Raw genomic sequence first — 26,865 nt, forward strand, 5'->3', positions numbered from 1 at the left:
TTTTGGTATGATGTCTGGCTACAAAATATCTTCTAAGAAAGACACCTTTTTATTTAAAAAAGGAGAAAGGGAGGAGATGCAATGAAACAACTCAAAATGTCACCCCTATCATATATTTACTTGAGTGCTTCCAGCAGCCGAGACATATTAAAACAAGATCCATATTTTCAAAATAGCATTTAACCTCCTGTATCTTGAGTATCTACCTTTAATACTTTCCTCATTTAACAATGCAGTAAATGCATAATTAAAATAATTTGCTTTTAATCACACACACACACACACACACACACACACACACAGAGAGAGAGAGAGAGAGAGAGAGAGAGAGAGAGAGAGAGAGAGAGAATTCCAGAAAAGAAAGATTATTCCTGATGCACATTCTCTCTGGTGTCTGTAATTCATGGGAAAAGGACTACAATTACTTCTGTAATATTTATTTAAGAAACCCTTTCATAGCAAGGGCAGCTTTACAGATTAGTATTCAAAACTCAAAGTGAACTAGTATGAAACAAACACACAAAACATGTATTTGGATTTGCTATATGCACATTATGTTGCTTCAGATCATGTATTTATTAAGACGCAATCCTATGCAGATGCTGGGCAGTAGAGCTGGAAGCTGAAGGACTGCCTAGATATCATATAGCTTGGCAGCACCTGTCTCCATTTCTTCCTGCCCCCCAGAACACCCACTAAGTCCCCTTTCTGAGCTCACTTTTGGGACCTCCAAGAAGTGACCAGTGCAGCTCTCTCTGTGCTGGCTGCCAGGGAGGGCTGGCAGAGTGCAATGTCCGATACTGGGACATTTTTATGTAGGACTCTGACTAATCTTGTGAGCCTCAGGGTGAGTTGTCTAGGAGCCATAGGACCTCTCTGTTCTTTATGTAGACCACATTTGTATACTCTCCACATCTACATAGTTTCCAAAAGAGTGAACTGTAAAAGAAGATAAAACAGATAAAACAAATGATATCCAATGGTAAAAACAGAGTATCATTAAAAACAGTGGCTGGCCAATCAACGAAACCTTCCTAAAATACAGCAGTTTTCAAAAGGGATTGGAAAGAACACAAGGTCCGTGTCTGCTGGGCTTGGAGAAGGAGGAGGTTCCACAAAAAGGGAGCTGTCCCATTAAAGGCTCTTATCCAGGTGGATTCCAGTCAAGCCACAGGTGGCCTGTACACACCCATGAGGAACGTGCCATCTAACTAGTGTGACTGGTGACTAGCTCCTCTACCAGGTTGTTGTGAGAATAAAGTGGAGCTATGTAAGCCACCTTGGGTTTCTCACAGGAGGAAAAAAGGTGGGATGTCATTTAATGGAATGATGACAATAGTGATGGTAGCAATGACAACGATGGCAATACTGTGACCAAATTCTCCCAATACAGGGGAAGTGTAGTTGCAGAGCCAATCAAAGGTGGTAAAAGACACTCTGAGCTACCATGGTGTGCTGACAGTGCTCGATCTAGGAGCATCTCAGCCTATGGACTTGGTCTTTCAAAGCAAGTGCAACCACATCCAGAATGGGCAGCGAGCCTATCACTTGGTTGTGGGAACCATTCAGCTACAGGACTTCCATCTTGCCAGAATTCCAGTCAAGTCTATTGGCCTTCATCCAGCCCATCACCCAGTGTAGGCTATGATCCTGATCCATATGTCACAAGGAACTGTTTCTGGTACATTCAAAAGACTGATTACGATTGAATGCTACATATGTTGGATGGTTCTTCACAAGTTATTTTTTATTATATTTATGTTTTCCCTTAGCAATGGATACAACCAAGGGGCCTAACTTTTTCCCAACAAGAAGGCTGGGTAGATCCATATAGGAAGTAGATGATTTCTGACAATTCATTCATGTTTATAACATACAATATCATCAGTTAGAAGTGTCTGTGGAATGGATGGGAATATGGTCCATCTTGTCAGCCATTAGGATGAAGGCAAAATGATTGGCCATCAGAATATGAGTCCATAGAAAATGTTCAGATCTGTACAATGACCCCCATATACCTTTAGAATTTATAAGGTTGAATCTAAATCTTGCTTGTGATTAAATGTGCCTTCCAAAGAACGTACCATCTGCATTTCCCTGCTATTGCAGTAGTACATCTAGTAAATCTAAATCCAATATGAATTACTCATGCATCATCATAAATTAAAAGTGAAGAGGTTTGCATGGTTTAATGATGTCATAAGCGATCAATTGTGTATTTATAGCCTCATAAACAGTTTCCTGTTTCTATCTATGCATCTAAAATAAACTCTTTCCAAACTTCCTAGCATGCCTCAGTCTAAGAAACAGAAAGGTTGTGGGAGTATGAAAGCCAATCACAATTTGTTTTAAACGTAATTGCACCAACACAGCACCTCTATTTCTGTCCTCATGTTTCAATTAGGATAAGTTGTTGTCACATTTCTGTACCTTGCCTAATATGCACAGTGCAGATTCTCACAACTACTTAGCCTGAAGGGGAGAGCAAGAAATTGCCTGTACAGATGCATACATGTTCATGCATGCATATAAGCACACACATTTGAATTGTCTTTTCCACCCAAGAAACCTGTAGTCCTCACAGCGATTTCAGAGTTTTTTGTGCACATGAGATCATCTCACAAGAGATCCAAGTGATGTAAACAAAGGGCAAGTCAATAAAAACAAAAGGACAGAGGAAGAAATGGGGATTCTTCTGGCCACTGACTAACAATATATTAAATCAAAGCTACGTAATGTCTTGAGTTTGGAGGACTGGACTGTCCGTGGCCAAAATGGACAAGATCTACATTCTTTCTGGCCATGCTGACAGCATTGGAAGCATTGCTTTGCTGGGGAGAATAAAGGCCCCCACACAGAGAAGGCTTCCAGGAACACAGGGGGAAATGAGAGGTCAAGCCAGAGACCTTGGTGAAGCCTCAGCCTAAAGGTTTCGGCATCTGCTAGTCTAAAAGTCCTATGTGAGCTCCTCAAATGCTGCAGTGCATTCAGATACTCTTGAGCCCAGTTATGCAGGGACTGCATTGGCCAAAATACTTTTCCTTTGGGAAATAAGGGACACCCCAGAAACATTCAGCAACTGTGCTGAAGAAGCACCCACCGACATACTCCCATCAAGATGAGCTCTGTCTCTCAGTCGAAACCGTCACTACAGAACATTCTCTTGGATGCACTTTCACAGTGATCTGACCCAGGTTGAATGGCCCAGCCTGAATCATCCTCAGTTTGATCCAGAGGACCCTTCAGGCAAAATTACATGGGTGTCCAATCGAAAGCTCCCAAACACATCTGCAACCAGCTCACATGTTTTAAATGTTTAAGACCCCAGTGCACTGATTCTGCAGTGGTCCAGCTTTTCCCAAGTCACACAGATTCTACACACTTGCAGCCCATTTTCTTAATTTCCCATAATTTTATTTTGTTATAGAAAATTGGCGGGGAGGGGGGAGCTGACCAAACCCGATATTTCTCCCATTGGCTAAAGCATGGCAGGGGCATAATTGGGAGAGATACATGTATGCGGGGGGGGGGGGGATTTGTTCATTTCCACAAGTGCAACATCGGATTCTATCAATGAATTAGTGAGAGAATGGAAGGCGTCTGACCATCCAGAGAATGGGTCTTATGACATCTGCAATTGTGCCTGGCCTGCCTGAGCTGGAGCCATGTCTGCTGCCACACTTGGGGACATAGTGCACCCCTATAGCCCCTGGTGGAGAGGTCTGTACACTCCATGCCCCAGAGGGAGAGATGCCCCACAGCAGTGGGAAGAGGGCAGCCTCAACTGCGGTGCCATGCCCTGCTTAGGAAAGCTCTCAGACACACGGACGTATTTCAACTAATTCTGACACGAATTTTAAAAAATGCAGTGAGGGATATCCCCTGGGCCCTAGTCCGTATTTGTGCCACATTTCTGGTATGCAAGTATCATGGTGCTGGTGCTGCGGTGCTCGGACACACGCCCGCGCACCCCTCTTTATTGATGGATGCGTAGTAGTGACTGATGGCGTCTTGTTTGCTTTTCCACCAAGACAGCTGCACCAGCTCCCTTCCCCTGCAAGTTCTTCCCATCGTAATTCTGAATCAAGCCGATCATCCAGGTAAGGCTCCGTTTGTGGGAATGCATTGAAATGGCGCAAGTTAATCTCTGACTCTCTCTCGTCACAACCACGGGTACACCAACCATGTATGTGTGTGTTTTATATATGCCTAAGGTCTTTGCCTATATCTTATTTTAGTTTTTGGATAGCACTGAAAGAGTCTGTGCGAGTGTTCATACCCCCTGCCTTTTGGTAACCGTTGCAAGCAGAAGGGGCTCTTTTGTACTAGGACCAGCATCTCGCACAAGGAAGCTGTGATCTCAGGAGAAGTTTCCAGATGACATCAATAACAAGTAACTGCCTCTCCCAGTATGAAATAGCAAGTAACAAGACTTTCAAGGTGTAATTTTTTGAAAGCTCTGTTACAAACTCATTTGCTTCCAGTAGGTTCACTCAAGAGCGCTAAACCAAATCTGAGAAAGTGAAACTTCATGGGGGCAAGGATTCTAGAGTGCACTTTCACAAGGGTTAACATTACACCTATCATTTGTTTGTTTATTAGATTTATTTCCTGCTTTTTTCTAACACTGGATTCAAAGCGTTTTACATCATTCTTACCCTCCTGCTCTCACTCTTATCCCCAGAACAACAACCCTGTGAGGTAGGTTGGGCTGAGAGTCTGTGACTGGCCCAGGGTCACCCAGCTGCTTCCATGACTGGTGGGGGACTAGAGCACAAGCAGCCTGAATCCCAGTCCTGCACTCTTCATCATTGCACCACGCCAGCTCTCAATGATCTCTCAATCATACAATAATTGTGCTGCTTGCCAATTTCTTTTTCTTTTCTTTTTCTCTTTTGAGCACAATGGAGAATTGTGAGCAACTGCATCTTTTTGCAAATGGTTCCTTTATTCTGGATCAGGAAACATTGGCATACTTAGGATCTCACACATCTTGTGCAGTCCCTAGAACTGTTCAGAAGGCAAATGCATGAAGGGGGAGCACAGGCGAAAGGGGCAACAGAGTGTGGGCCTTTCACTGCATTAGGCCACTGCCGCATGTAGCCCAGTACTGATGACAGGCAACAGCTCTGACCAGCAGTGGCTCTCTTGGGTGCCCGAGCAGGATCCTTCCCGAGCCACACTTAAGATGCTGTGGACTGAATCTGGGGCGTTCTGCATGCAACGCCAGTGCTCTCCCACAGAGCTGTGGTGCACAGGCACAGACCCTCCTAAGCGAATGTGGAATCCTCATTCTGCTGCCTGTTATCCTCATCTAAACTGGCTACCATGGAAATCTGCATGTGTGGACTGTGTGCAGATGTCCCAGGCTCAGACATCCATGCTGAACAGGTGGAAGGCAGGGACAAGAGCAGTGTGGCCCTGCCGCCCTTTTCAGTGCATGGGCTTTTTTCATGGGATCATGGCATAGAAATGTTATAATAATAATAAATAATAATAATAATAATTGCCTGTGTCTTATCTCACTGCATTCTGTGGTATAGATGGAACTGGTCCTTCCATGTACCTTGCCATTTAGATAGGAAGGCACAACCTGGACCCTTGTAGCCTGTGATTGAACTGACCGAGGTCTGTCTGTAAAGAGATAGATATTTCTGATGCATGACCATATATGGTCTGAAGCATGCCTCCCAGCACACCCTAAATACAAATCCTGGACATATGCTATATCCAAACACCTGCAAAACTGCTTGACTTTTCATTTTAGTGGCTTTCTCACTTTACTGTGAAATATGCTGAAGCGTTAGATACTGGAAACTGAAGAGGGCCCACTTTAATAAAGAACAGAGGGTTGTCTTGTTGACTTGTAGCAAGAGAAGGTGAATGGAGACTGGGTTGACAGCTAAGCTCAAGAACTGTTGTGGGTGTGTATTAGTTACAAGCCGGGCTGTGCATTCTAATATTTCAAAACTGGAACTTGGAGTTTAATATCCCACCTATATGTAATTGTAAATTAATTTTTGTTGCACTCACATTTAAGCTGACCATAAATATTACCAGCTGAGTATTATGTACTTGAAATGCCATTTTTTCCTCCATCTGGCCCCCAAGTCTGCACCTATTATCATAACCATAGAATGAATGGCAGACTCTCAAGGAAAGAGCTAACCATGTGATTTCATGCTGGCCCACATAAACCTGATTTCCACAGACACTTTCTGCAAGCATTACGTTGATAAAAGAGATAATGTAGATGGGCCCATGGCTGAACCGAGGGTAATTGCATAAAAATGAAATGGAGACCTATAATTGTGCACCGCTTTCTCTCAACTGCAATGTTTTCTGGAAGACAGGATCCTGCTTGTCATAGCAAGTTGCTTGTTATGGTGATTGTACCAGGACTTGATCTTTCTGTAACAAGACACGTATAACATTACTTAGTAGAAGCTTTTCAGAATAAGAGCCTGACAGTAAAATGCACTCTATTTTCATTCTTGAACAAACAAAAGAGTCCTTGAATGACAGCTTTTTTTACCCGTTTCTTTGAGGGTGCTGTAATGGGGAATTCAGGTTAAATCTATGTCTTTTATACTTCTAGTCTTGATTTCCTCTCCAACAGCACTTGAAGGACAAAGCTCGGCTTGATGCACAGAGCAGCCTCTGGATATAGCAAAAGGCTAATGTAGCATTTACTAATTATTTCCTTCAGATCTTCCCCAGTCTCTTTCTGTTGAATGCTTATGTACGTTTTGTGGCCCTCATGGGAATGTTGGAAGTTGGTCAGAATCTGAGGGCATTTTTAAATGACATGTAAAATAGGTTTTCTATGTAGGCTTATGTGTAAAATAGGTTGAGATACATTTTCCGAGGGTCAAATTGTTTGCTGGTTTTATATCCTCCAACTACAATTGAAGTAATAGTGAAAGAGCCTCTAACAAGAATGATGAGAACTTGATCTTGGCCTTAAAACGTTTGTGCTGATATTTGACAGGTATGCACAACATGGTAATTCAGATCTCATGTTAGATGTTAGAACCATTCCAATCTGGTTTCAGTCCAGATTATGGGGCAGAGAATGGTTTGGTCACCTTGTTGAATGACCCACCTTTAGATTCCTCTGGGGTAGGATGGAGAAACTGTTTGTGGTAGCTCCAGTCCTTCTCAGAAGGATGACCTCAGAAGGTGGTGCTGGACATTTCTTGCTTACCACTTTGGTTATTCGCCTCCGGTGTCTCCGTTGACTGGGGCAAGTTACACAGAGCATGTGACCACCCTCTTGCAACAGTTTCACTGGCTGCCAGTCTATTTCTGGACATTGAAAAGTGCTGGTTATGACCTATAAAGCCCTGGAGGACTTGGGGTGAGGCTACTGGAAAGACCGCCTTCCCCCAAGTGAGAAATTAAAATTTAAGAATTTGAGGGGAGGTGTTTCTCTTAGCTGCACCACCATCAGAAGCACATTTTTCAAAGTTGTAGAAAGGGGCCTTTTACAGGGGGTGTTTCCAAACTCTGAAGCTCCCTTCCAAAGAAAACTAGGTTGGCTTTCATCCTTCTGTCTTTCTGCTGGCAGGCAAAGGCACTGTTATTCAAGCAGACCTCTGGCATACGAACTGGTCTGTTGCCAAAGTGTATTCTATTGAGTTGAGTGCTACAGTTTGAATAAAATAATTTTTAACAAACTGTATTTTCATGTATTGTTTTTAGGATCATTCATCTAAGTTTTTGTCGTAATTTTTATTCTTATTGTTAGCCACCTTGCGAGTCATTTGTTTGGTGGAAATGTAGGATATAAATCAAACCAATAATAAATACTAACTAGAAATTGAATTTCAGCTTTATCATTTTTCTGATGGCCTTGGAACCTTATGCATGGTGAGTATGTGTGATATATGGGAACAAGTTCTAAACACCTATTTTTCTAAATGCATTAATTTTTAATGTCTTCTTCACTCTAGAAAATCATCTAGCAATTAAGGATGAGAAACCTATGAAAGGTATTGTTCTCAGCTCAGTATCAGAATTCAGCATCACAGATGTCCCAGGCAAAGACACCAAAAATGAGAGAAAACTGTCGGAATCTAGTACATCTACGTTATCATCCCTTCAGAAATGCAGAGCACAGTTCAGCTACCTTGAAGATAATGCATCAGTCCATGAAAGAGACACTAATGGTACAAGAAACTAAGCAGATTCCTAGAAATTTTCTATATAAATGATCTGTACATATATTCAACTTTTTGCATTGAGAGGAAAATGGGACTGGGTCAGGGGGCTTATACTGCATTTGTGGAATGTATAAATGTAAGCACACCAGCTCAATGTACAAAGGAGCTTCCCAAAGTGGGAATGTTGGAAATCCCATTTGTACATTGAAGTTGTGTGCTTAGATCGGTGTGGGAGATTACATGTTTGAGGGCTGGGAAGAGCGAGTGAGACCTTGATACCTTCTCTATGGCTTTATCTGAATATATGCACAACACAAAAGACACTCAAAGCAATGGCATGTGAGGACGAAGGAATTCAAAGCCTGGGGTTGATTCGAGTTATGACCACTTTCATGATATTAGTCTTTCATGGCCAAAAAAAAAAAAATTGTGGGTGGCCAAGTAAAAGACCCACTATCTGTAGTGGTTTGCTGGGGAACACACAGAATTGACAGTGGTTGTCTTCCTTTTTAACTAACTGAGGTTCTCTTTTCACCATAGGGATCAAAAGATTATAGACCCGTCCTGGACACTTAGTTTATTTTGAAATGCCAACCCTGTTGGTCATGTTCTGTAGAGACATGAGCCCTATTCAGCCACTAGGAACTTCACACAATCGAGGGAGAATGGGAAAGGCTGGCTTCATCCTCTCGAGCATATTGTCCATCCCTTCACATATTGGTGCAGGAACATCGGATGTGGGCCCTGATGTTCTCATGGAGTTTTCCCACATGAAACTGGGCAGGGTTCTAAATCACATGGGGAAACAACTCACACCTTCCCCTCCAAATGCATGGAGGGCAGGGCTCATGCATATCCCCACATCTCCCCTCATGCATTGGAGGCATAATGTCTGAATGCAGCTATAGAGGGTCTCTTTTCTATCCCATGCCATTCCTCTTGTACTAAATAGAATGCAAAATGAGTTACATTTTTACAAGAAATTCCAAAAACAGCTGCACTGGGACAGTAGTACCACCACCACTAGTGGTAAGGGCATCCCACTACATTTCAGTTTTAGTATTTCCTAGCTCTGGTACTTCTCTTCAGCTCCTCTCATTTTGTATGGGAAGGTCAGGTTTCCACAGATTCATTTGCCACTTTAGCATTGGGGAGGATGCTGCTGTTTCCTGGGTACTGTAATCAACAGCAGCTTTGGGCCTTGGAGGGGGTGAAGCAATCTCACCCTTCTTCCTAGCGTTGATGAGCGGTCCCCAGCTGCAAACTTGGAGCTGGGGAAGGAGGGAGGTGACCGAAAATTGTGGACCCTGGAAAATATACCAAGCTTAATGTTGACGCATGAGCATTTTTTATGTATTCTCAAATCTATGTTTGGGTTTAGGAAAGCCACTTTTAATAAACACAGAGCAGGGATATGTATGAGCCTATCACAGGTAAATCTGATGAGAAAAGGAGTTCCAGTTGGATAGGAGTTTTTTTTAAAGGGAAATTATAAAAAGAGAAAAGAAGGCAAAAGAAGAAGGCAATGTGGCTTTACGTAAAGGTTAGGGATGACCAAAAAGCAAAGCAAAGCAAAGCAAAGCAAAACATGAATAAAGAAGCATATGCATAGGAAATGGAAGGAAAGTCAGGCTACAAAAAAACCCTTTTTCAGATACATGCAAAGGAAAAGACAGGAAAGAAATGGTGGTTCCAATACTCATTGAGGATGGCAAAAATAACAGATGAAAAAAGAAAAGACTGAAGTGCTCAATTCCTACTTTGACTCAGTGTTATCTCAAAGGAGTGCTTATTACCTCCCTAACAAAGGTGAAGAACAAGCTGATAAGCAAACAATCAAGGAACACCTCATTACCTTGAACAAGTTCAAATCTCCAGGGCCTAGTGAACTGCATTCTAGCATAACTGTTAGAAGAACTCTCAGAACCACTATTATCTTAGAGAAATCATGGAGGACAGGTGAAGTGTCAGATGATGAGAGGAGGGCTAAAGATTTCCCTGTCTTTGAAAAGGAGGAACTTGGAACTACAGACCATTCTGTCTGACATTAATCCCTGGGAAATTTCTGGGGCAGATTTTAAACCAGTTTGCATGCACATTGAAAACACACATTGATTACAGGAAGCACACTGATTACTGGAAGCAAACATAGATTTGTCAAGAAAAATCCATCCAGACTAATCTGATCTCCCTCCCTCCCTCCCTCCCTCCCTCTTTCTTTCTTTCTTTCTTTCTTTCTTTCTTTCTTTCTTTCTTTCTTTCTTTTCTTTGGGTTGGTTAAACTCCCTTGTAGACTGTGGAAATATTTTATTTTTTGTTTGTTTATTTTTGAATTTGTATGCCACCCACTAATCCAGATGGATTCTGGAATATAGCTTGACTTCAGCAAAGCTTTTAACACAGGGCCCGATGATATCTTGATTAGCAAATTATCTAGAGGTGAGCTAGATGGAACAACCATCAGGTGGATTCACAGTTGGCTATAGAATCAGACTCAAGGAGTACTTGACTCCTTCTCAAACTGGGGAGAGGTAACAAGCGGGGTACCCTAGGGTTCATTCTGGGGCCCAGTGCTTGTCAATGTTTTTATCCATGATTTGGATGCTTATCCAATCTGCAGATGACAGAAAAAAATGTGTGAGATAGCAAATACCCTGTAAGTCAAGAGATACTTGGCTCAGTGATGCTGCAAGTGAGAAGGAACTTGGAGTTGTTGTAGATCATAAGCTGAATATGAGTAAAAATGTGGCTACAAAAAAGCAAATATTATTTTGGGCTGCATCACTTCCAAATCATGTAATATATGTACTAGTTTCCCTCTGCCCAGCACTGATTGGGCCTCATCTAGAGTACTAGAGATGCAGACAAACTAGAAATTTTCAGAGGAGGGAAACAAAGATGATCAGGGTAGTGGAGAAGAGCCATATGAGGAGAGACTGAAAGTACTCAGCATTTTAGCCTTAAGAAGAGAAGACTGATATTATATAGAACTCTTCATGTACTTGGAAGGTTGTCACAGGAGGACCTGGTTCTCTTGTCATTCCAGAGTGCATAGCACAGAATAATGTATTCAAGTTCCAGGAAACCAGATTCTGGCTGGGCATCAGGAAAAACTTCCTGACTGTTGGAGCAGTATGGCAATGGAACCCATTGCTTGGGGAGCTTATGGGATCTCCCACACTAGAGGGATTCAAGATGTAGCCAGACCACCATCTGTCAGGGATACTGTAACTTGGAGTCCTGCATTGACCAGGACTTATTGGTCCCTTCCAACTTTACTATTCTATGAGTCTGTGGTTCCTGATGAATGTGCAATAGCATCTTCCTGCTTGTGTTGTCTTGCGTACTGTTCCTGAAACTTGACATTATCATACATTAATGCCGTAATGCCTAGTAACCATCATGCCTACCAGAACATATGATTCTCTAATTTTAAACCTTCCCTAGATGTAACATGCCCGGTACAGCATCTGGGATACTTTTGGCCCTTGGATGCAATTTGCTGATGTTGCTATTTCTAAAGCAGAATTAGAAGGATTGTCATCAAATAGATGGATCTTGTCACATCTATCATATTAATGATCCTTGAACTAAGCAGTACTAAGTACAGATCAGCACAATAAACCACAATGCTCCAAAGCAACCATTAGGGTCGGATCTATTTTATGGCTGATCTTTCACAATAATTGGAGCTCTCCTATCTCCTGTAGCAAGAACATTATAACCATTTTTATCATTATTAAGGGGAATGGTTCAAACAAATGTGGAGGCTATCTGTGAAATATCTAACATGGAGTGTTTAATTTAAAGAGTAGCAAAGACAATTAACAACATGATCTGTTTTTCAAACTTAGATCTCTAGAAAAAGCAGTCCCCTGAGACTTGTTAGAATATTCACGTAAATTTACAGAGAGAGCTCATACACCAGTATCTGCCTTCAGTCAGAGATTCTTTCCATGTGTGGGCTATCCTGCCCAGTGGCTTCCCTTTTAACTTAAATTGAGGAAACCGGTCCATTCTCTCTCACAAACAATTGCATCCTCTACTCTATTGAATGACTTGATAAATCCACTTATTCCAAAGCTCTTGGTATGCATTTGAGTACATATGGAAGTCTTGACTGGAGAAACTGCTTAATATTGATTGCTAATAGCAAAAGGCTGCTCCAAAAGTTCAAGTAGGGTGGAAATGCTTTACCAGAGGCACACAAATATGTATCAGACATAGATTCAGCCTGCCTGTAACAAAATATGGGGACAAATGCCAGGTACCTTGAGATGAAACATATTTATGCTGGAGTAAACAGTTTGCAATTTGAATACATGTGGAAGGGAAAGGAAGAGAAAACTAAATAATAGTTATGAGTACAAAACTTAAATCACAGTAAACTAAATACACAAACAACACAAGAAAACAAATGCATTTCACTGAAGTCAACAGTGTAGCTTAGTGATACAGTTGGAAGAAAGAATGTAACTCACTTTGCAGAAGCTGTTTTAGTAATGTCAACCAAGCAACATCAGTGGAAAATCCAACATAAATATGGTACATTTGGATCAGGTCCTGTTTAGGAGACACTGCAGCATAAATCAAGGCTGGATTGACAGCCAGGAGCCACCAAGAGCGTGAAAATGTAGAGTGATGTCAGCCTGGCAACATTATTAAATATAGTTCTTTTTGTAATCATTAATCTACCAATGAAGAGGTGAGGTCATTGTTCTTATTGAGATACATGCAATAATGTCTTTCTTTTTTGTGCTCAGCCAGGAAAGCAGAAATAAAAACAGAAGGGCTATATCTGCATTGCTGTAGTTTGTGGCTAATTTATTTTCAAATATATAAATGAATGCTTAGAAATGAATGCTTAATTGCTAATATCTATTATTTATTATACTTCACCCACTTAAAGCAAAAAGGGAAGGAGGAAAAGGGCTCATACATGCAGATTTTGTAATATGTGTTACATCCATTAACACAGTTTCATGGCGTGTGCTCTGATGGGGATTTAAAAGCATCTTTAGTGTACAGCATGGGCTATGTGCTGAAACATTACTTTATTATTAATATGTTGTACTTTTTGTGTGGTCCTTTCCCCGAATAATGGATAAAACCTTAAGAGCAATATCCATTCTCTGATTAAAATTATGCAGATGCCAGCAAGGTTAATAAACTGAGGATCGTGCATATTATTAAGAAAACAGATCTTACATTTCAAGTAAAAACTGAAAAGATCCCTAATTGATGAGCAATTTCAGATTTGATATTTCTTCTATCTTGGTGCAAAAAGGGAAAAGGGGGAGGAATTTCATAAATATATGTTACCTAAAAGAGAAGAGCCTTAATTACACCATGGACTACTGGATAAAATGATTACATTTTCTACACTGTAAATTTCTTACAATTAAATGCAGCAGTGTCACCTTATAAAACGTTTCAATTTGATAATTATTTCAGTTCATTTACTCAGAAAAAAATATAAGCATGAATTTACTAAGTATCTCCCAAATCTAGTCATTTTCATTCTCTAGGACTGACTTGGAAGTTACTTGTGCTTGTCTGAACTTAAATAGATCCCTGACAAATTTAGATAACTATTAAAATTGATAATATTATGGGTGATAGCTTACTAATAGAAATTAATTCAATGCTGTGCTTCTTAGTGTTATTACCTGATATTGTAAAACTACCTTTTAATGCAACATTTGGTATGTTTAAGGAAGCCTTTGCATGCTATTTAGGAATAAAGTCCCTGCTAAATTCTGTGTTACTGAGGCTATGTTAGGTTTTGCGGCTTCTATAAATCAGTGGTGATTAGAGATTACAGTTGACCAAACGGTAACACAGTTTGCAGGTTAATGCTGGGTGAGAGGGAAGAAAATGAAGCATTTCCCAGCTTCTTCCACAGGCAAGCCTTGCAATTTGGCCGAGTGAGGCATCTGCATCATGCAGCTGTTCTTGAGTGTATAAAATCCTGGTGTGCTGTTAGTCATTTAATTTGTTGCTGTTGTTTTATTACTGACAGGGTGAAGAAGGGGTATTTGTAGGATCTTCTGCTTGCAATGACAAAATAACCTGCCTGGCCTTGCATGAGTTGGAACACTTTATGCAACAAAATATGCTGAGCTGGCTCTGTTCCCTCAGGCACAATTTGATGGGCTCCACGGCATTGCCTGGGAGGCCACAGGACTCTTTGGAGTCCCAGCTCTAAGATCCTGAGATCTTAGAGCTGGGCCTCAATAGGACAGAGCTGGACCTCAATAGGACAGGCCCCTGCCCTCTTCCAGCCGGTCAGCTTCCTCTCCCTGAGGCCTTAAGGGGAAAAGGGACATGTCATCAGGTGGGGAGGGGAGAGGCCTTTGGCTGAGGGCTCAGAGTGATTCGGCCTAGCAACCGCCCTTGCCCTCTCTCCCTCCCTGGCACGCTAAGGGCCAAAAGCAAGCATCAAGATAAAACGCAGTGTGTGAGGAGAAGTGGTAGCAGAAATCACCACTGCCCACCCTCAAAAGACTCCTTATGCAGAGGCTTGCCTGCGTCTGCCATGCAAGAGGTGGCACTGCGTCCTAAGTTATGTGGGGCACAGACATGGGCTCCGTTGGTGCGGCCAAGGATGGACTTTGGGACTAAACTCCAGGGCTCTGCAGGCCAGCGCCCACCCCATGACTACGCAGAGAGCAGCACTTTATCCCTTCAGTCATGATGGTGCTATGACTGAAGTGAGTTCAAAATGCAAAACTGGAGGAGGACAGGGTATTTTCTTTAAATCAGGGCTGGCAAATAGTCTGCTGCTGCTGCTGCAACTTTTTCTTCTTCCTTAGCAGAAATGTGGAAGTGATCACAATACATGGAATGTCAGGTGTGTGTGTGTGGTGGGGAGGGGGGAACAGATTTTGTAATTGATTCACAACCAAAATAACCTGCAAGGCAATCCAAAGGGAGGCCCGATAACACCATGAAGTTCAGGATTTAAACTTGCTTAGCTGCAGTATTTCAGGTGTCAGTCAGGATCAAATTCTTCTCCCTACTGGGCAGGATATTTCAGGCCAACCGGTTCAATATGTGCTTTAGTGCACTTTATAATAAGCAAACAGCAGGATGACGGGATCCAGGGCTCAGCTGGATCAGCTGCCTTGCTGGAACGGACTCCTCTATCACCTTCCCAGGGCTGAGCGAGGAGATCATGATGAATGAGGTGAGCAGCAGCAGCTGCCTTGACTGGGACACTTTGGCAGATCCTAGATCCAACGCATCATACATAAAATTAAATCTATGTTTTAACATGCTGAATAATATTAATAATGCATAGTATGTATGTATATAGCACAATAATAGTGCAATACAATCTATAATGCGTGTATAAATTTTACACACACATACACATAGAACCATATCATCAGATCTAGTGTGTGTGTAATTATTATTATTATTATTTACAAATATATTGAGAAACAGACAATAGCTGCTGGCACAGAAACAGCTGAGAATTTTGCAAGAACCAAAACTGTCAAACTGAACTATGCGTCTACCCAGAAACCTAAGAGATTTATGGTGGTGTTTTTCTAAATCAAGTTAATTTCCAGTCTACCTTTGTGTGATAAAATGCCCCAAACTAAAGGAAGGATGAGGTTCTCAAGGATGAGTGAGTTTTTAGACTGGGTCTTGTTTGAAAACAACAACAAACCAGTATGGTGGAAGTTTGTTTTTTTATGTTAATGCAAACTTGCTTAATTTCACAACTTTGACCATTCTGCATGTGGAACCTCAGTTACCCCCCAAAATTTGCTCTTCTCTGACTTTTGCAATAGAGTTCTCCAGTAAAAAAATGGATATAAAAAGGAATTTATTGGAAGATTCCTATTAAAATTCATGGAAATTATATACAAAATGCATGTATTAGAAGTGTTTATGAATCTTTTTACACCCCTTTAAACAATTATTGAACTTAAGCACTAAAAACTGGAGAAATTTATCACAAAATCTGAGATGGTCTCAATTTAAGACTAGGAAAATGAGAAACTGGGTTAATGAAATTAAGTTTTTCCCCCTATTGATCTCTTAGTCTGTGAAACACCCACCCCCCAGGAATTTTTTTTTTAAAGTTTGTTTCTGTTTGTTTGTTTGTTACTTTGTTCCCAGTATCTTTTTAGTTTACTAAAAGAAAATTCTGTCTGGCCACTGAAATCTGTTTTCCTGCTTCAGTTTTTGTTGGAAAAAAATTAGCATGTGCATTAAGTGGAAGAAAAATTATCTCAGAGCAATGATTCCCCATTGAGTTTGGGGGGGATTTTTTCATTGCTGTTTAGAACAAAACATGTAAACGGGACATTTCTGAAATGCATAGTTTACAATTGTACAAGTAACAATCTCCCAGGAAGGCAACTTGGCAAACTCTAGAACAAAAAGTACACTGGGAGTGCAATTTCCACTCCAAGGTCAGGATACTAAGATCAGGATGGATAATGTGGTCCATACTGACCGTAACCCTAGAAAGTAGAGCACTCCAGTTTCAGAAACGAGGAATTGTGAGACACAACTTTCTCAGTGAGAAGAGACTTCTGTCCAGTGAGAGAGACTTCAGGGTCCAAACACAAACTTGGCTGCCCGGATGAGGGTACTCACTCTAGGCTGGCTATCAAATCATACCCACTTCTGAGGTCAATTGCCCCAACTGGATTGTGCATTTGGCATGAGGGTATGCGGGATGCTTGCCCCTTTTAGCCTGAAGCAGAAGGGCATGGGGCTCTCACCATAAGCAGTTTGAAACAAGGTGCTTCTTTCCAGTCTATACTATTTATTATTTATTTATTTGTTTGTTTGTTTGTTTGTTTGTTTAAACATTTTATGCTGCCCCATTCGCCGAAGCCTCGGGGCGGCTTACAACAATAAATTAAATTGTTTAATTAATAAATTAAATATACTAGTTTTGCATTAACGGGTTGTGCCAAATTATTCTCTAGGCTGCTTCTTGCTCTGGGTGGGTTTGTCTCCCTTAACAATATGTCCAAAGGATGGTAGATTGGCTGCTCTAGAGGGGGAAAAGTGTGTATGTTTAGCTAAAATAGAATTGTGTTTTATTTGCTCAGTTAGTGATACATTTACCTGGTTACCTGAAGGAGCATCTCCTTCCATGTGTGACTGTCCTCCCCTTAAAATCTGGGGTGGATGTCCTGCTCTGGGAGACTTCCTTGAAGAGGGTGGTTACCTGGAGAAGGGTCTTTTCTGTGGTGGCACCCTGTTTGTGGAATATGCTCCCCAGAGAGGTTCACCTGGTGCCATCACTTTATTCTTTTCGGCACCAGGCTAAAACCTATTAATTTTCCCAATATTTTACAGTTTGTCATTTTAATATGGGTTTTATTGCTAGGAATTAATTAGGATTGTATTTTGCTCTATTCTGTCTACTGTCAAACTGTAGTGGGCAGTATAAAAAAGTCTTAAATAAATAAAATAAATAAATATTGGTTCGGGGTGCTTGGGCTGGATCCAGCACTGTGATGCTGCAAATGGGAGAATGGGCCTAACTTGTCCTTTTCTCCCCCTGCAGCTTCCCATACACCCTCTGAATGTCCCCCCGAGAATTGGGAGACCCTTGAAAGACACCTGCGGTGATTGAGGAGATGATGCAAAGGCCATTCACAAACAATGCTGCATCCAACCCATTGTGTTTATCTAATGGGTCCTAGACTGAATGTTTTCTTGCAGGTTTCTTATAGCACTTTTATTGTCAGGCAGCATCTCCTACACTTCCCTTTTAATAGTGTCTCTGATACTTGTTTTTATTTGATGTTGTTAGCTCCACTGGGGTTCCTTCTGGAGGGAAGAGTAAGCAACAAATAATGCTGATGCTGAGATTTCACCTTCTCGTAACTATTAAAAGTGCAGAAGCTCTGTCCTTTTGTTTCCATTTGGCCACTTTAATACACATTCCAGCCATTCGACTACATTAGCTCGTTAAAAATCTTAAGTTTATAGCCATTCCCGTTTGGCTATAGCTGCCTCTCTGTCTTAAGCTTTTAATGAAAGAAAAAGGCCATACTTTCATGTTACAAAGAAAAGAGATCAAATAGTGTGTGATAAGTTGCCCCTATTTAGCCGGAATAGACTATGGTTGGGGTGGAGAATCTTGTCACTCTTCAGATATGGTTAGACAACAATTCCCATAACCCTAACCATTCCAATATTGGCTGGGGCTCATGGAACTTAGTAGCATCTGGAAGCAATTCCCACTCTGCCATAGTTTATGGCTCCTGTTCTGCCTTCTTGGTGTCCTGTGCAATAGATGTTTGGGCTTCTTCAAGCCACTGAAAGCAGAATACGTGACCTGAGCCAAGCAGTTGAAACCTGTTTCTAGTTCATATGCACATAACTATATCTGCATGAACAGAGAACTTGCCAAGAGACTGCTCCCCTTTCATCCCCTTTGTAACTGTTTCTCTGGACAATAAATCTAGAAGACTTTGCAACTATTTTACAGTGTGGAAAACCATATCCAGTGTGAGACTAGAAGAGTCTGTTATGTATTCTTAAGGTTTCATGTATGTGTTTATTTAGAAAGCTGTTCTATGAAAAAGTTTAAGGTAATTATGCATGGCATTAAGCACACTTTTGCATGTGTAGATTTAAAAAAAAAATGAAAGTAGTATCAGCAGGGTGAGGACAGATAATTCTCAGTACTGTGGCAGGCACAGAGAGGTAATTTAACCCTGTTCTCCAGCCATGAGGAGAAACGTTTTTTGTGAAAATTCAACTGTCCTTAATTTCATCATCAGCTCAGTGTCAGAACCGGATATTTTGTACGAATGTATGAGAATCTCATTCCACTTGTGCAAGTGTGTATTGGCCCTACTGTGCATTAGTGCACGTTGCATTACCATTAATGCATAATATGCAAGTGTGTTAGTGATGTGTGAATTTGTGCAAATTCCCATCATCAAATGTAGAAAAGAAGCTCAGCAAGGTCCAAAAGAAGGCCTTGCAATCCATCCAACTCAGGCAGAGCAGGTCTTCTGTGGAATCTGTGGGTAGAGTCACAAATATTATAACTCGTTTGAATCCAATATAAATTTCTCCAACATCTCTAGTCTTGTGGAAAGGAGCTGCTCTGAAGGTGCTCTATGCATTGGAAAGAAATCACTCTGCTGGGATCTCTTTTAATCGGTGAAATACTTAAGGATATATTCTAGGCACAGGCAAGCTGCTAAACAGAAAAGGAGAAATTTATTGAGCTTGGTCTAGATTCACTTTACTCAGTCAAGTCTGATATCCGTGGTCCAAGCCTAACCTTGGTAAGAGGCTGGGCTGCAATGCAGTGCACAGTTTTGTAAAATCAAGAGAAACTGAAACTATCATAACAAGGCTGTGGACATCACCTTTAGCTATCAAACCAAATATATGTTGTTTCTTCCTTTTCTGTCAGTCTTGATTGTTCCATCTGCCACACTTTAAAAAAAAACAAGGTAGTGGATCCTGCTTTCAAAGTTAGCCTGGTTTAACTTGGAGAACCAAGTATGTTGTCTGAAATAACATCGGTTTGCAGACTGAAAAGTAGGAATTTATGCTTTCCAAATACCTGAAATTTTTAAAAGTCTAGGAATGAAAAGATAAGGCGGTAGTCAGTATTTTAAAACTGCTGCTAGGTGAGAATCCAGTTTATTTAATTATTCCATTTCTATACTGTGTAACCTAAGCTTTTCAAGGGAAGCCAAGGTATGATATTTGCATTATGCAAAGGCAGCCAGTTTAGGTCCTGTATGAAAAAGAGCGATTTTGAAAATCTGGCTGCAAGTAGTGTTCCTGCACAGCTGAACGATTCTTCTGTGATTGCAACAGCATATTAAGACCAGCTCATGGGACAAGTTGTAAATTCTTCATCTAAGAAGTGACTGCCAAGGCACCTGGTTCATTACAAGGCAATCACTTGCTTGTAGTGTCTTCTGGAATTTCTGGGTCTTCCCAGTGTAGGTTATTTAATTTTATTTTTTGCTTAATATGACATTTACAAGTGTATGGGTGAGAAGCCTGTTTGAAAAGAGAGACTGCGCTGTGCAGCATGGTAGGACAAAGTCAATATAACCTGCGCTGCCCGATCATTTTCTTCTATGGAATTCTTTGTTTAGACCAAACAATACTGAATAATTTTAAAAGAACCCACTTATTCCAATAGATTACCATTTTGCAATATAAATGGCAAGTGTCATGCATGCAATCTGGATTGGGCCCATGGGAGAGACAGAGCGTAAAGTTTACCAGTCATACTAGAATCCCTGGAGTAGAAATGAAAAGATACGATAATGTCCACTTTGGCCCCAGTGCTGCAATCCTCAACAGATGTAGCTGGGAATAAGTCCCATTAAATATAATGGGGCTGACTTTTACATACACATGTACAAGATTACACAGTATGACATGAATGTCCATTTACCATTCAATGGCTGAAAGATCTGAGCACATTTAGCCTGTAACTGTAGGTCAGCAGCTCAGTTTCAGTTTGGAAAAAAAACCACAATTAAAGTTGGCAACCATAACTCTTCTTCAAATTACTATAAAGATCAGTGAATCATAGGATGGTAGAGCTGGAAGGGGCCAAGAAGACCATCGGGTCCAACCCCCTGATGTTTCAGGACACCAGTTTACACCATCCCACTCAGATGGCTGTCCAGTTTCTTTTTGAATGCCTCTAGTGTGGGAGAGCCCACCACCTTTCTAGGCAGCTGGTTCTACTGTCATATTGCTCTGACAGTGAGGAAGCTTTTCCTGATATCTAGCCTGAATCTGGTTTGTTGCAGCTTGAGCAAATTATTCCATGCCCTACACTCTGGTGTGAACTAAAAGAGATCTTGTTCTTCCTCATTTCTTTCAGATATTTATTTTTTATTTATTTGATTTATATCATGCTTCCACCCCCCTTTTTTTAATTAAAGAACTCAAAAGTGGTTTGCATCATTCTCCTCCTGCTGCTTTCAATCTCTTTTCCAAAACAACAACCCTGTGAGGTAGGTTGGGCTGAAGTCTATGACTGGCCCAAAGTCATCCAGTTGGTTCCATGGCCAGGTGGAGACTAGAACCCAGATCCCCTAAATCCCTGTCTCACACTCTTAACCACTACACCACACTGACTCACACTGGTACTTATAAACTGATACAATGTCCCCCCTCAGTCTTCTCTTCTCAAGACTGAAGGCTGAACATGTCCAGTTCTCTCAGTCTTGCCTCATAGGGTAGTGTTTCCAAATCATGGATCATTTATGTTGCCTTCGTCTGGACCCCTTCTAATTTTTCTGCATCTTTCTTAAATCTCAGTGCCCAAAACTGGACAAAGTATGTTAGATTAGGTCTGATTAGTGAAGAGTATAGTGAAACGATTACTTCTGGAAGTAATACTTCCATATTAATGCATCCCAAAATAGCATTTGCCCTTTTTGCAGCTGCATTGCTTTGTTGGCTCATATTTAGCCTGCTGTCCACAATTACTCTGCGGTCTTTTTTTCTTTTTCAGTTCTGTTGAGCCACATATTCCCATCATTGTACCAAAGCATTTGATACATTGTATTGTAGAGGACTTGGCAGTTATCCCCATTGAATCTCATTTTGTTGCTTTCAGCCCGGTGTTCAAGAATGCCCTGGATCTTTATTCTGTTCCAGGGTGTTCACTATTCCACCCAGATTTGTATCATCGGCAAATTTGATTATCACACCTTTACTTCCTCATCTAAATAATCAATAAAGATGTGAAGAGCACTGGGCCCAGGACTGAACCCTGTGGCACCCCACTAGTTACCTCCATCCAATTTGAGAAGGAGCCATCGATGAGCACTCTTTGAGTCTGATTTAGAAGCCAATTTTTGATCCCCCTCCTAGTTTTTCTATCTAGTCCACTTTGTGCTAGTTTGCTTGTCAGGATGTTGTGGGGCACTATCTTGAAAGCTTGGCTAAAGTCTAGTTAGATTATGTCCACAGTGTTCCCTCCATCCATTTGGGAGACTACCAAGTAAAAAAAAATGAGATTAAATGAGTCTGACAGACTTTATTTTTGATAAATCCATGTTGGCTTTTATTAATCACTGTGTATTCTTTTAGGTGCTTGCAGAAAGATTTTTAAATAATTTGCTCCAGAATTTTTCCATGGATTGTTGTCTGACTAACTGGTCTGTAGTTCCCAGGTTCATCCTTTTCCCCTGTTTGAAGATAGGGACAACGTTAGCCCTTCTCCAGTCATCTGGAACTTCTTCTGTTTTCCAAGATTTCTAGAAGATAATAACCAGTGGTTCTGAAAGTTCCTCCACTAGCTCATTTACGACTCTGGGATGGAGTTCATCAGGCCCTGGAGATTTGAATGCGTTTACTCCTTCTAGGTATTCCTTGTCTATTTGAATGTCAATCTTGGACTGCCATCCCTCACTTTCAGCTTGTACTTCTCTTGGTTGTAGATTTTGTGGGAGAAAACTGAGGAAAAGTAGGAAGCAAGCACCTTTGTCTTTTCCTTGTCCTCTGTTATCACTTTGCCATCCATTTTAAGTAGTTGGACACCTTTTTCATATGTCTTTTGTTTTGGACATATCTGAAGAAGGCTTTCTTGTTGTTGTTATCATCCCTTGTTGGTCTCAGTACATAGCATGCTTTAGCCTTAACTTCTCTTATCTGGTTGTCTCATTGTTCAATATCTCTCAGCGTTTCATGAAGTTCATTTCCAGAGTTCCAGTTGTGTGACTCATCCCACCAAGTTTCAGTTAATCCTATAAAATCATAATTGCCCTTGTGTGCTATGAGCACAAGTTCATATTGTTTGTTTCCCATACTGGATATGGGTGCATAGACATCACAGTTCATTTTTGTTGTGCCCTGGTTTTCTTCCTATGTGTTTTGGGAGGCTGATATTAGGCCCTGCTTGAGTTTTTTTCTGTGTTGAAATACATAAGTCTTTGTCAGGTGATGATATGCATGTCTCCCTCCCATGTGTGAACTTTTTCACCGAGTGGCCATACACATGCTTTCTGTTCTTTGTAAGGTGCTGCCCATCATTTGCCAGTAGTTCATCTTCCAAGAACCTCAGCTTGTGGTCCCAGAATTCAAGTCTCTCTTTCGGGCTCCACCACAGTAGCCAGTCAATCACTTGAAGGATTTTTATTTTCCTATCAGTTCTTCTATGTCTTGGTAGGATTGAGGAGAAGACTATCTGGTTCCTCCCTATAGCTTTGAAGTCGGATGTTATATCATCAAAGCTTCTTCTGGGCGGTGTTGTTTGTTCCCAGGTGGATGAGAAGGGAGGGGTATTTGTCAGTGGGTTGTATGGGATGCATGAATCTATTGGTTATATCATTGGTTCCAGGAAGACAGTATATCTGGTGATTCTTTGGGTCGTCATGACATACATATTTTTCCACTCCGTGTAGCAGCAGAAAGTCTTCCACAACTAACACTCTTCTTTTCTTCTTCTTATTTCAAACAGTGCTGTTTCTCTAATCTGGTTGTCTTTTATCCCCTTGTTCAACATCTATCAATGTGTCATGAAATTCATTCACAGCTGGATGTTCACCTCTCTCCTCTGCTAGTGACTGAAAATGGTTTGCAAGTAGCCTTCCAAGGTTCTCTTCTTCTGCCTCAGCTTGCTGTGGCACTTCTTGCTTCTGTAGTATCTTAGTTGTTGTGGTTCCACCACTCTGTCTAAAAACTCTTTGTCTCCTTTTATTTCCTTGAGGGTGGGCTCTACGGCTCTTGCCTTTTCCTCTAGCAGGACTACTAGCTTGCATTAGTAGCATGCGTAGGCCATGTTGCCCCCGGGCAAGAAAGCAAACATTGGATAGGTGATGAACGTCACCACTACTGTGGAGTCTTCTTGGTTCAAACATCATTAAAATAAAAGTACTGGGGCAAGTGATATTCTGCCCTGAAATCTGTAAATTATCATGTTTGGAATTCAGAAGTCTGAGGCTCAGCATAACCCTTCTTTGCTGGATGTTTGCACTTCTACAGAGATGCAGTCTGAAGTTCAGGGTTGTAGAAATGGTTCCTGTAGAAATGGTAAAGGTTCCTGTAGAAATGGTAAAGCTTGGAGGTAGATAGTTGATGAATAACTTGATACAGTGTCCAGAGAGTCTAATCTATAGCCTATACTGTTAAGCAAAAGCAACCCACCCCATCCAGCAGGCTCTTTCTTTTATAAGGCTCTGAGAAACTTCCTGTGTATCATGGCAGAGGGCGTCTTCCGAGCAACATGGTAGGGGAGGACAAAAGCAGCTGCTGTGGGCAACTTAATCATGTCGAAATGTACACTTAATTTTGTATTTTGGAGGCAAAATATGCATTTAAATGTGTATAAAATATGTACTTAAATAAGATTTCTGAGCATTTTTAAAGAAAAATACTTTGGACAAATGCAGGAATGGAATGGTAATGAAAATTCGAAAGTATCACAGATTTGCAATAGTTAGATTCACCATCCCTAAACTGAAATACCGTATTATTTTGTGTATAAGAGGATACTTTTTCTTTAAAATATTTACTTCAAAATGGAGGGGCATCTTATACACGAGGGGCAGAGAGGAGAACTGCAGGCGCACGGGGGCGGGGTAGCAGCTCGGCAACGCGCGCATGCATGGGGGGGGCGGCAGGCACAGCAGCAGCTCGCTCGCTCAGAGATGGGTAAGAAAAGTGGGGGGCATCCTATACATGGGAGTGTCTTATAGATGGAAAAATACGGTAATTAGCCATCCTTAACCCACTACTCTCCAGATGCTGTGTAATATAGCTCCCATTATCCCCAGTTAGCATATCCATGCTGGCTGAAAATGAGGTGAATTGTGGTCCAGGACCTTGAAGGGTGGGGGCAGGCTAGCTCAAAGTCTCTCTGAGTGTGCAACTGTGCATGCACGTGCAAGAGAAGGTTTGGAGGCTTTTTTAAGCTCTTTTCCCTGGTAAGTAGTGATCTGTGGATGTTGTAAATCCCATTCTGTCTTTCATTCCATCATCTGCACACCAATGGGATTAGATTATGAATGCAAATGTAAAGGTACTCATACACATTTGTGCAAGCTCGAAATTATGCAAATTTTCATTCCTGAAAATACACAAACACCCCCAAAATATGGAAATCGCTAAAAATGTGTATTACCATTCCTTCACCTATGGGGGGTAATGTGCATTTTTATCATAATTTTATTTGATTATTTATGCATTTTTCTGTTGCAAACTTTGCCAAACACTATGTAAAATAAAGGCTGAAAAAAGATTCACAAGTCCCCAGAATTGGGTGACTCAGGAAAAGTCAGTCTGATGTGGAATCTATGGGCCGGATTGTTAGAAATGTGAACTCCTTTGAGTTAACGGTGGGTTCTTCTGACATCCTTAATCAGTGCAGGGAAGTGTGGAAACCTTCCCATTTTTCTCCTGCACTGGATGGGCAACAATGTTCACAGTTTTGCTTTCCTGCTGCAAATCTCACTCCTTGCTCTTCTCCTTTTGAAAACAGATGAATGTGCCACACTCATCCTGGCCTGCTTGTTCTGCCAGTTTTGGGACTTTCTGTTCATGTTGCCCGATGTCTGTGAAAGTTGGCTGACCCATGTGTGCTGCCCTTCCCATAGATATCACCACACCTCAAGCGACGACCCCGCCAACGGCGACTGCAGCTGTGACTGCGACATTGACTGCAGCATCTTTGAGTCTTGCCATGAAACCGGCGAGTGTCTGGAACTGGCTCTTGAGATCTCTCAAGTCTGTTATCACTAATGTAATGCAGTTGACTGAATTCCCATGAAACGGCCCTGCTGGAAAACTGACATAACAGAAGGATATATTCCTTTAAACCAAACATTAATAAAAAATACTATCCGTAGTAATATAAAATTTATAAGGGGGCCATGTTTGCTAGCCATGTAAATGTACTGTTATAAATCTTGTACATTCTATACAGCATCCTAACAAGGGATAAGATGGGATGGGGAAGCCAGAAGATGCCTTCATAATTTTGCAACAGATTTTAAGAATTGTATATGAAGAATTCTGATGAGTAAAGACTTTTATCCTCCCTGTCTCTTAATACTAAAACTCAGGCTCATTCAAAGAAGCTGATAAGTAGTAGGGTTAGGACAGATTAACGACACAAAAGTATGTCTTCATCCAACACATAATATTTATTTATTTAGTATATTTATATCCTGCCTTTTTTCCTTTCAAGAATCACAAAGAGACTGGCATGTTTCTCCTCTTCTCAATATTACCATCACAGCAGCCCTGTGAGGTAGGTTGGGCTGAGAGTCAGTGACTGGCCCAAAGTCACCCAGTAAGATTTGTGGCCAAGTGGGAACCAGAACCCAGATTTCCTGAATCCTCATTCCAACTGTCTAAGCACCACACCACTAATGAATATACTGTACTATTAATTGAGTCAAGCTGTGGCAGTAGCCATTGACTTAGATGGCTTTTAAACAGGGTATTGCTTTGATGGATCCTCCTTGTTCCAAGAAGGTATACCTCTTGTGTAGCATAGTCTGGGAAGAGATAACAAAGGGGGACAAATGCCCTCATGGCCTGCTTAGGGTCTTCCCAGAGACATCAGCTTGACTGTTGCTAGAAACAAGTGCTAGTTTGCCTTAGTCTAATCCCATAGGGCTGTTCGCATTTTTATTCAATAAATTCAATGAATTTCTTGCACTTTTTTGGAAATCTTATTTTCAGGAAAGATTTCCCACCCCCACCCTTAATCCAT

At 41.2% G+C, this 26,865-nt stretch overlaps 1 protein-coding gene across 1 annotated transcript in view; it reads left to right on the top strand.

Annotated features, from left to right (window-relative positions):
* MDFIC2 (MyoD family inhibitor domain containing 2) overlaps positions 1-25,886 on the top strand; it is a 60,895-nt gene extending 35,009 nt beyond the window's left edge. The window contains exons 3-5 of the mRNA XM_044452114.1: positions 4,032-4,100; positions 7,956-8,171; positions 25,627-25,886. Of these exons, the coding sequence (XP_044308049.1) occupies positions 4,032-4,100; positions 7,956-8,171; positions 25,627-25,886 (545 nt within the window). The remainder of the gene's footprint in view (positions 1-4,031; positions 4,101-7,955; positions 8,172-25,626) is intronic.
* The last annotated feature ends 979 nt before the right edge of the window (positions 25,887-26,865 follow it).

The sequence above is a fragment of the Varanus komodoensis genome, unplaced genomic scaffold (genome assembly GCF_004798865.1).
Source record: "Varanus komodoensis strain SLA01 unplaced genomic scaffold, ASM479886v1 scaffold6_4, whole genome shotgun sequence".
Classification (NCBI taxonomy): domain Eukaryota; kingdom Metazoa; phylum Chordata; class Lepidosauria; order Squamata; family Varanidae; genus Varanus; species Varanus komodoensis.